The 11570-nt window shown below is 51.3% G+C and overlaps 1 protein-coding gene across 1 annotated transcript; it reads left to right on the forward strand.

The window, feature by feature from the left end:
- The first annotated feature begins 236 nt into the window (after positions 1 to 236).
- OGG1 (8-oxoguanine DNA glycosylase) lies at positions 237 to 11444 on the forward strand. Its single transcript, XM_061552038.1, has 8 exons — positions 237 to 377; positions 2291 to 2471; positions 4606 to 4861; positions 5182 to 5361; positions 5797 to 5975; positions 6740 to 6887; positions 8257 to 8306; positions 9465 to 11444. The coding sequence occupies exons 1-8, from the start codon at positions 277 to 279 to the stop codon at positions 9540 to 9542; spliced, it is 1173 nt and encodes a 390-aa protein (XP_061408022.1). The 5' UTR covers positions 237 to 276; the 3' UTR covers positions 9543 to 11444.
- Positions 11445 to 11570: the final 126 nt, after the last annotated feature.

An 11570-nucleotide genomic window follows, 5' to 3' on the forward strand; every position in this document is an offset into this window, starting at 1 on the left:
GGCCGGGGGGGTCTCGTGGGGTCCGTGTGGCCGGGGGTCTCGTGGGGTCCGCGTGGCCGGGGGGGTCTCGTGGGGTCCGCGTGGCCGGGGGGGGTCTCGTGGGGTCCGTGTGGCCGGGGGTCTCGTGGGGTCCGCGTGGCCGGGGGGGTCTCGTGGGGTCCGCGTGGCCGGGGGGGTCTCGTGGGGTCCGTGTGGCCGGGGGTCTCGTGGGGTCCGCGTGGCCGGGGGGGGTCTCGTGGGGTCCGTGTGACCGGGGGGTCGTCTCGGTTGTCTCACATGTCGGGGGTCGCGATGGGGATGCGGGCCTGGCGCTCCCTCCCGTGCCGCCAGGCGGAGCTGAGGCTGGACATTACCCTGGCGTGCGGGCAAGCCTTCAGGTGGGTGGGTGAGGGCCTTCAGGTGGGCGAGGGCCTTCAGGTGGGCGAGGGCCTTCAGGTGGGCGAGGGCCTTCAGGAGGGTGAGGGGCCTTCAGGTGGGCGAGGGCCTTCAGGAGGGTGAGGGCCTTCAGGTGGGTGAGGGCCTTCAGGAGGGTGAGGGTCCTTCAGGAGGGTTAGGGGCTTCAGGTGGCCGAGGGCCTTCAGGTGGGTGAGGGCCTTCAGGAGGGTGAGGGTCCTTCAGGAGGGTTAGGGGCTTCAGGTGGCCGAGGGCCTTCAGGTGGGTGAGGGCCTTCAGGAGGGTGAGGGCCTTCAGGTGGGTGAGGGCCTTCAGGAGGGTGAGGGTCCTTCAGGAGGGTGAGGGCCTTCAGGAGGGTGAGGGCCTTCAGGAGGGTGAGGGCCTTCAGGAGGGCGAGGGCCTTCAGGTGGGTGAGGGCCTTCAGGAGGGTGAGGGCCTTCAGGTGGGTGAGGGCCTTCAGGAGGGTGAGGGTCCTTCAGGAGGGTTAGGGGCTTCAGGAGGGCGAGGGCCTTCAGGTGGGTGAGGGCCTTCAGGAGGGTGAGGGCCTTCAGGAGGGTGAGGGCCTTCAGGAGGGCGAGGGCCTTCAGGTGGGTGAGGGCCTTCAGGAGGGTGAGGGTCCTTCAGGAGGGTGAGGGTCCTTCAGGAGGGTTAGGGGCTTCAGGTGGGCGAGGGCCTTCAGGTGGGTGAGGGCCTTCAGGAGGGTGAGGGTCCTTCAGGAGGGTTAGGGGCTTCAGGTGGGCGAGGGCCTTCAGGTGGGCGAGGGCCTTCAGGAGGGTGAGGGCCTTCAGGTGGGTGAGGGTCCTTCAGGAGGGTGAGGGCCTTCAGGTGGGTGAGGGCCTTCAGGAGGGTGAGGGCCTTCAGGTGGGCGAGGGCCTTCAGGTGGGTGAGGGCCTTCAGGAGGGTGAGGGCCTTCAGGTGGGTGAGGGCCTTCAGGTGGGTGAGGGCCTTCAGGAGGGTGAGGGCCTTCAGGAGGGTGAGGGCCTTCAGGTGGGTGAGGGCCTTCAGGTGGGTGAGGGCCTTCAGGAGGGTGAGGGCCTTCAGGAGGGTGAGGGCCTTCAGGTGGGCGAGGGCCTTCAGGTGGGTGAGGGCCTTCAGGAGGGTGAGGGCCTTCAGGTGGGCGAGGCCCTTCAGGTGGGTGAGGGCCTTCAGGTGGGTGAGGGCCTTTAGGAGGGTGAGGGCCTTCAGGAGGGTGAGGGCCTTCAGGAGGGTGAGGGCCTTCAGGAGGGTGAGGGGCTTCAGGAGGGTGAGGGCCTTCAGGAGGGTGAGGGGCTTCAGGTGGGTGAGGGCCTTCAGGAGGGTGAGGGCCTTCAGGAGGGTGAGGGGCTTCAGGTGGGTGAGGGCCTTCAGGAGGGTGAGGGGCTTCAGGTGGGTGAGGGCCTTCAGGTGGGTGAGGGCCTTCAGGAGGGCGAGGGCCTTCAGGAGGGTGAGGGCCTTCAGGAGGGCGAGGGCCTTCAGGAGGGTGAGGGCCTTCAGGAGGGTGAGGGCCTTCAGGAGGGTAAGGCCCTTCAGGTGGGTGAGGGCCTTCAGGTGGGTGAGGGCCCTTCGCTTTAAACTATTCTCATTGTAGTGCGTATTTAATGTGGCGCTGCACTCTGATGTTGTTGGAGAAAACATTTATTAAAAAGTCGATTTAATTAAGTGTTGTTTATATTTATTTAAAGTTGCGCATTTTAATGTGACGTCACATTTCTCACCCCCCCCCCCCCCGTCACACATCGTTACAAATATCTGACCCCCCCCTAGGTGCGTGACGTCATTGATGGACGGCCCCGAAACCCTTTAACAAGGATACCCCAGGAGAGAGAGAAGTCCCGTGCAGAATACAGCCGCCCCCCCTACCCCACAGCAGTACAAGAGGTGGCGGTGGTGACCCCATGAGTCATGGCATTTGTTGCAGGTGGCGCCAGCAGGAGTCGGGTGGTCTCTGGCGCTGCGTGCTCGGACGCCGCCTCTACGAGCTGTCCCAGCGGGGAGACCTCCTCCTGTACCGCGTGCTGCCCCCGGGGCAACCTGCCACCCACGTGGAGGAGACGGAGCACGGCGGCAAGAGGCGCAAGACGGCTGGCAAGCTCACCCCGGTGAGAAAACCGCTGGCGCCACGGTGGCTAGGAGATGTTAACTGCCTCGCCTGGTATACAGGAGGTCGTGGGTGAGATCCCGACCCTGACCCCTGCGGTATGTTTGTAATGGAGCATGTTCTCTCTGTGGTCGCGTGGATTCTTTCTCTGGGCCACCCCGGTTTTGTTCCCTCCACATTTAGAAACATGCGCTTAAGAGTATCTGGCTGCTATAAATCTCCAAATTTGTGGCCAGGTGGCTTCTGAAAAAGAGCTATAGACCTCAGTGGGCCTTACCTGGTACAATAAAAAATAGTTTGGCTTTTAACAGAAGGGTCGTGGCCGCAACAAGAGCTGGTTGTGTCACTGTGGTGAAAGTGCAGCCCTGCAATTTGCTTTGCTGATGACACTGCTGGTGGAAGGGCCTCCTCTACAGAGAGCTCTTTAGAGAGCTCCTCTCGAGGTATTTTGGCATTCGGTACAGGTACAGGCCTACCTCGGTGTGATGGCTCCTTAGGGACCAGAGCACCGCAATATACCGAAAATGGCAATAAAGCGAGTCACATGCTGTTTTTTCACATGGCTATGCATATACAAGCCTTAAAACACGTTTAAACTACACTATATTCAACGCGCAATGCAACTACAGTATGCCTAAATAAAAAAGTTAAAATTACGCCGACTGACTCGCTAAGTTCACATGCAAAAAGCGGGAGTTTCAGATGATGGTAAGCCAATCAGATTGTAAGTAATTATTCATCGACTCTTATTCTCCTGCTAAGTTGAGAATCATGAGATGCGACATTTATCTTGAGATGCGACATTTAAAAAAAGAGCGCAATTATAGCGAAGCGCAATAATGCGAGGTACGCCTGTGCTGTACTCTTCCCCGCACTGGCCATTCATCCTGGAAGAGGTGGGGGTATCCACGCTTACCCCCACCCAAGGCTGTAGCCATGGAGTCAACATTGGGGGGGGGACCAATTTTTCCAGGAGGTCTGGGGGTCCCCCCCACAAAAAAAAAATCTAAATTCGAAAACGAATTTCCTGCCATTTCCTGCCTAAAATATTTTTAAAAATCACTAACACAAAGGATTGACTCTTTATTTATTTTTAACAATAATGTCTAATAGTCTATTGTATTACATTGCTCTGTTTTTTTCTTTTTTACATTTTCTTGTTTCATTGTATGTAATGGCAGAGATTAGGGATTTATAAAGTACAACCATAACCACAATCATATAAACAGAAATCTATTTTATAGCAATATATTGGGGGGGACATTTTGAGCATATTTGAATAATTACGGCCTTGCCCCCACCACACGCCATCGGCCGATAAACTATTTGATGTACCCATTTAAACTCATGGACAGAGGTCGAGGTCGATGTTTAGAAACTTGCCCATTGTTTCAACCGCCTTGCCGGGAGGTTGAACTGGTGACTTCTGAATCGCAATTCGAGTGCTCCAATCATTACACGACGGCATCATCCTTTTTGATGAAATCTAAGATGACACTTGAATGCAATGGTTCAATGGTGATGTTTCATGACTCCAGGTTGAGGAGGCTTCAATTCCACCCCAGATTTTCCGGTGTTTGGTGATAGCTCGTGCAGGTGGACTAATGGTGAATTGAAACACAAGTGCTGGGTGCCCACCAGACCATTTCTGAGAAGCTGCATGTGCCCGTCTGGTGGAGAATGCGGTGATTATGAAGCCACTGCCACCAAATTCCAGCTTCTCACTGGGTCTCTATGCAAGCCTGTGGGTTGCTGTGTGAGTCTTTGGGTCTCGATGCGAGTCTGTGGGTTTCTGCCATTAACTTGTCATCTCAACCACAGTGACCTGCAGTTCACACTGGCCTGGCTGTAAAACACTTTAAAGGGTGAATGTAGGCAAACTGATTTCTGAATTTCAAAAACATGGGAAGGGGTACATGTAAAAACATCACTATCAGCCCTGATATATCCACTGCTGGATGGAGACATCCCAAACCTGTCACCATTTCGGTCCTTTGATGCAACAATCCATCTAGTTTCCTGCGTGCGACCTGATTTCATCGCTCCATCTCTGGTGGTTGAGTAAACACTGAATCAGAATTCGCTTCCAATAAACCATAGATTGTTTTAAAATCTCATTTAATTTTGCATCATAGGAGCAGGAGCCGGGGTCCCAACCCTGCCACGCAAACAAGCGCAAATCCAAGCGGGGCGGTGGCAAAACTCCCAATGTAAACGGCACCGGCGACATCATTGGCGGTAGCAACAATGTGGTGGAAGACGGTGGTGACGAGGAGGGGAGCGGAGCGGCGCTGCGTGATTACCTGCAGCTGGGAGTGGCACTGGAGCAGCTGTACGAAGAGTGGAGTCGCGTCGATCCGCACTTCGCTCGTGTCGCCGGACACTTTCCTGGTGCGCATGCTTGCTCGCATCTTCGCATGCACGCACGCACACACACACTAATGTGCGCATGTACACACACGTGCTCTCGGTGACGCCCACAAGCTCATTATTCCACGCGTCGCGTACAGACGCTCCGCTCCATCTGCGTTGATGTGATGGAGGTGGTATTGGTGGCTTCTACTGTCAATGCCTGTCCACGAAAATACCTTTACAGTGTCGGCACGGGTATCTGCCTATCTCTACATGAATTTTCCGCAACTTCCAAGTGACTTCTTTATCCTTGGATAAAATCGCGGATGACAGGAATATTCCCTCCTGTGTGTGTGCAGGAGTGCGGGTGCTTCGCCAGGACCCCGTGGAATGTCTCTTCTCCTTCATCTGCACCTCCAACAACCACATCTCGCGCATCACCGTCATGCTGGAGCGGCTGTGTGCTTCGCTGGGCGAGCTCGTGTCCACGCAGGATGGCGTCGCCTACCACGCTTTCCCCTCTCTGCAGGCGCTCTCCGGTGCGTTTTGTGCATGGCATGTCATCACAGCAGCAGCATCATGATGATGATAAACATCATCCTCATCATATTAGTATTAATACAGTCAACTCTCAAATATGTGGTGTAATGGGTTGGAAGGGTGGCACAGATACCACAGAGCTGAAAGAATTTCGTGACCTAATTTCCATACAGCAGAGGGCAGCACTTTTCCACTCTGCACCATCAAAGTAATGTTGCATTCCAGAACCAAATTTAATATCGTGGGCTTTTAGTGCAATAACCGGTGACCGGGCGAAGACCACCGACTCGGTACACTTGAGAACCGGGTTTAATCACGGGCGGCCGAAACCCGGATTTGTACTGAGGGTTTCAGTGGTTTCCGAGCCACCCGGCCACCTCGCAATATCGCGTTCCATTTACCCTTTAATCACCCGACTCTCCGTGTCTCCGCAGGGGACGGTGTGGAGGAGCAGCTGCGTGAGCTGGGATTCGGCTACCGCGCCGGCTTCGTGGCCAAGAGCGCTCGCGCCGTGCTGCATAGGGGTGGCGCCCCCTGGCTGACGTCGCTCCGCACCGCGCCGCTCGCCGAAGCCCGGGCGCAGCTCGTGCAACTGCCCGGCGTAGGGGCCAAGGTCGGTGTGGTGGCGGTGGCGGCGGCGGCGATGATGATCGTTTGAAAGCATTAATGCATTAGCTCTGTCTGTCCATATACGGTGGACTAGGGAGAGAAAGGTAACTCTCCTAAAGATGATCCAATATGAACAAAACCTTTGTGTATAGTTGTATTGCTATTGAGAAATTGATGTAGGTGATCAAAGGGGTGCCCAAAGTTTGGTGACAATTTACAAATATGTAAAATGTTTACCCTTACAGCTACTACATCGTCTTCCGTACTGCTAGTTGAATGCTTCTGAAGATAAGCACATGTTGGAAAGCATTACAGAATTCATTCATGTGCACGATGTTTCTAACTTGTTTGTAATTTCATAATGTTACAAGCAATAATCAGTTTAGATCATGCAAACATTCAGAACATCACAATCTAGTAAAATGTAATATTCCATTAAGTGCCTGGCATAACTTCGTGGCATATGGTAATACAGTGATGACTGGTATCCACATCTGCACGTCAATTTGTCGTATTTAATCGTTGGCGACAGGGACCACCTTTAACGTTTACTCTTAATCAACAGGTGGTGCGTTAAACGCTAAAACTGTAGAAAAGCAGAGAGAGGAGGAAAGGTTTCACTTGGGCTTAAAGGTAGAATTTGTACTCAAGCCCAGGCAGGTGGCCCCCCAAAATCCTGTGAGCCAAGTCACTGCCCCCCTTTCCCTGGAAATGTTTTGCCTTTTAAATCGATGTTCCCGAACCGTTGCCAATAGTTGTCAATTGCAGGTGGCTGACTGCGTGTGCCTCATGTCGCTGGACAAACCGCATGCCGTACCAGTGGACACGCACGTGTGGCAGATCGCACAGCGAGACTACCACACCACGCTGGGCAGTGGGCGTAAGAGCCTGACCGACAAGACCTACGTTGCAGTGGGTGAGTACGCACGCAGACGCACACAGACGCACTCACATGCAGACGCACTCACACGCAGACGCACTCACATGGACAGATGTGTATACACAAATACGCATACGTACACACCCACACACACTCGCATGGATGTCAGCTGTTCATGGACAGACACAAGCAGCCCAAACGATACTTTACACACGGACATGTGTATAAAGCACACAGCCTTTATTCAAGATCCGACCATGTCCATCCAGTGCTCGCTGAGCTGCATTGGCTTCCGCTTGCCGAACGAATACATTATAAGGTCGCGCTCATTATACACAAAGTTCTTGCCATAAATTAACCACAATATCTTGCTGATCTTGTCAAGAATCATAAACCATCATGCAAACTCCGGTCATCCCCACAGTGGATTTTGGCTAACCATTGAACAAAGACAGTCACCGCATCACGCGGCTTCAGATGAGCCTCTGCATCCGCCTGTAACTCTCTCCCTTCGGACATTAGGAAGCCACTGGAGCTATGCACTTTTCAATAATCTAGATTGAAAACATTTCTTTAGAAATACTTTTTGTGTGCAGTTTTTTGTCCTTCCCCCGCACCTCCGATTAGCACGGTTGGCTACGTACGGTGCGATTGATGTTCAATATACATCCATCCATCAGCATTTCCTGAAGACGTGCACTGTGGTCCTGTAGACTTGGGCGGCCATAGCAATAAATGTGTGCAATGTAACCAACTGACCACCCCAGGGGATAAAGTTGATTCAGCCGACTGAATTTATCAAAATACAATAACAGGGGATTCATCCTCTTGGTTCTTTCGGTAAAGTCACGTAGAAGGGAAATAATAAAATAATACAAATAAAACAATAAAATTCTCACGACGTTTCGAACAGGGCTGTGGGAAAGACAGCGTCCGAATGAACATTCATTCATTGGGACGCTGTCTTTCCGACAGCCCTGTTCTTCACCTGAGGACGGCTGCTTGCGTTGTGGCCGAAACGTCGTGAGAATTTAATTGTATTTTTATTATTTGATTATTTCCCTTCTACGTGACTTTACTGAAAGAACCAAGAAGATGAATCCCTGCAGTCACGAAAGCTTTAAATCGAAAAATAAGAGGGGAGTTGTGTATGGTTGTATGTAGAGTTTGGTTTAACTCCTCTGCATATTGTGGCCGACACCACTCTGTAACATTCTCATTCTTGACATCGATTCAACTTTTAGTCGTAGTTCTATTCCATTTATTGGCCAAAACTACATCGTTCACGGTGATCGCTCTTGTTAACAATACAAATAATACTGTCCGCATAGTGCAGTGGTGCTCTTTTTGGTATCAGTGTCAAGGTGAATGTGTCTGCCCCGTGTTTGTGCGCGTGTGTGTTTAGCGGACTTCTTCCGTGAGCTGTGGGGGCCGTATGCCGGCTGGGCGCAGTCGGTGAGTGCCAAGGGCCAATGTGGTCGATCACATGCCGCGTTACTCTTTGCAGTGGATGCCCCGTGCCGGACACAGCACTGACCTCTGTTCTATGGATGATGCGCTAATATCCCTAAAAGCACGAAGAAGCTGTCATTGGGCGATATTAATTGATAAGGAAATTGCCCAAAGATCTGAACTTTATTGATCAGATTCGTTAATACCATTCCAAAGTCTAAACAATCTGCGACGTGTGCCCGATTGCTCACGATTCCTAGATTTCGTACCCAACTTGGTTCAAAAGCGTTTCCTGTAGCTGCTCCAACGTTTTGGAACCAACTCGTGTCTTCTCTGGGGATCCCCACTCTGCCATCTCTGTACTCTTAAGCATTATAACTATTATAATTAACTTTATTCTTGTGATCATGTTTAATCATTTATTTGAAACGCTTGCTGCCATGTTTTGTCTGCTGGCCGAGTCACCTTTGAAAAAGAGCTGTGTAACTCAATCGTTTATTTACTCGGGTAATACACTTCTGATTCTGATGCAGATCTGTGTTGCGACTGAGCAATTTTGTCCAAATCCAGTGACACTGTTATCGGGTTTCCCAAACAACTAAATCTTGCGAAGGTGACGAACGATCTTTCTAGAACTTGTCTGCTAATATCTAGCAAACGTTGAGGTTTGTTGGGGCGACTTTCCACACTAACACAGTTGGCAACACTGGTGCAGATAGGAGCCCTCGTTTACCGCTGGGCCAGCTCCATGATGCCGGACATACTTTGATGACACTTTAAAAAGTATGGGCTAATAATTCGTATATTCAGCAAGAAGCTTTCTTCACCTGGGCATAGTGTGTAAATTCAGGCAGAAGTAATTAGTACATTTTTCAGAAATGCTCATAATCCCTTGGTGGCATATGTACTCTGATGAACTGGCTTGTTCATCTCTGCTGGGATGGTGATAGTGCAGTTTTCTGTACTTAACAAAAGATTGAGTTATTCTGTACGAGCCATGTTTTCGAACACCACAGATAATTACCTTCCAAATAACTCCTGTATGTATGAATCGGATTCATTTTTTATTTTGACAAGAGGTTGCCTAACTTGTGGAACTGCCGTGCTGCCAAAGCAGACCCAGAGATCATTCATGTTCCCATCTGTGCGGACCACTCACAGGTGCTGTTCAGTGCCGACCTGCCCAAGTTCAAGAGCTACAAATCCGAGGAAGCAAAGAAAACCGGGAAATCATGTTGATGCTGCTGTGCTCACCGCATAGAACGATACCCACTGCAGCCATGCAGACTTTTGGGGGAAAGGCTGTTGGCCAGCATCAATTAAGGACAGCACGGGTGCGTTAGGCGGTGGTGTCGTCGGAACCATGCCTGGCTGTCTTTGTCTTCCCAGTGCTAATGTTTACAGTCTTTCAAAGCTGAATACTCCCTAGATAGGGTTGGAAACCACTGAAGTTAGCTGTGGCTGGGAATCAAACTCAGGTCAATGGGTTTGCAGCGCAGTGAACTAACCACTGCACCACTGCTGCCTACATGCATGTACCCACTCACACGGCAATACATGTACATGCATGCACACATACACACATGCACACCCCAACACACTTTCACGTGCACACATTCACATCCCAAGATACACCTGCACGTTCACACCGATATACGTTTGCGCACACACACACACACTACCCGTGCACCCCATATTATGCCCCTTGACTCGCGTACACACACTCCTGCTTATCCTGTACAGTTCAACGTGCATTCACACAGCCAGACAATACACACTTGGCATTGCGTACACTGACACGTGTATGCACTCCCACTAGCAATCTGATACGCAAACATTTCAGTGTAGACCTTTGGGAAAAAATGATGCCGTTTTAGTTTTTTACAAATAAATACTGTAAAGATGAAATAACACAAACGAGCCAGTCTTTTGGAGTTGGCAGACGCAGCCGTGTGGTCTGGTTCTCCAGGCGCGTACGACTGCAACTCGCCACGTCTCGCTCAGCAGGGAAACTGGACCACGAACATCATCGTCGTGCCAACGGATAACCGATCCCAGACCGCGGTGGCCACCGGCAATGATTTCATATAAAATATCGTTCCTCTAAACCATCGTCAAGCCACGAACGTTGACCCTTACTACAAATCCTGTCCGTCTACTTTTCCCAGTTCATGGTTTTGACGCGACTACAAACACGCCTCCTGGGCACACAAGGCGGGCGTGTGAATAAAGGAACAGACGAGCATAACGATGAAGATGCGAAGAGAGACAATGACGCAGAGCTGCACAGAGAAACAGGTTGACGTGGGCAGACACGAGTAGAATAACAGACATGGTATGGACATAGTACGGTTAAAGTACCCACTTTTCCCCATATACACACCCCGAGATGCTTACCTACAGATATATAAACATACTAAAAGACAAAGATCCCCCAAATAGCCTTAATAGACTATTGGGCAAGTGCTGTTAGCGAGCACCTATGAAGGCCGGCACGGCACACGAGGGGGCGAGTGGCCAACACCACACCCAGCTGCCTTTGTCTCCCTAGTGATGTTTACACACCACGTACTCATTTGGGGCTGAGTCGACCTCGGAGAGGCCTAGGATCGGTTAAAATAATCGTCACTTGTTGGCCGTAAGTGGGAATCGAACTCTTGTTGCTGGATTTGGAGCGCATCATGCTAACCGCGACACTGCTTCCCACTATAAATATACCACACCTGCATCATTTGACACTTGCATTCTAACACATTCACTCACAAAGGATGACAGACACACACTCCTCGATACATTTAAACTATATTTTTATTTTAGCAGGTGAAGGCCGGCCCACAGCTATGTAACTCTTTTTCAGACGTGACCTGGCCACAACTGATAGCTCAACGAAGTGGCTTATAATGCAGAAATATATAGCAGCCATAAATCCATGTTTCTAAATGTGGAGGGGAAAACTGGAGAACCCAGATAAGAATCCATAGGCTCAGGAGCGAACGCACGCCCTCCTGCGGCATCCCATTCACATAACCTCTTGCTACCCGAACATGGACAAAGAATCCACCCCTCTGCATAGCCTCCATGTATAATCTAGGCAGCCGATGACAATTCATACGGTACACGGCCGAACCACTGTAGTAAACACGCGCTTATTGTTTTGGTTGCGTGCGTTTGGCCATTTCTTTGACAAGATTGTGGCCCAGCAGCCATGTGGGCATACCCACGCCGCAATCCCCCCCACAACGCACATCCGCATAGAGGAAGAGACCA

The sequence above is a fragment of the Lethenteron reissneri genome, chromosome 15 (assembly GCF_015708825.2).
Source record: "Lethenteron reissneri isolate LAM-NWPU_2019-01 chromosome 15, ASM1570882v1, whole genome shotgun sequence".
Taxonomy (NCBI): Eukaryota; Metazoa; Chordata; class Hyperoartia; order Petromyzontiformes; family Petromyzontidae; genus Lethenteron; species Lethenteron reissneri.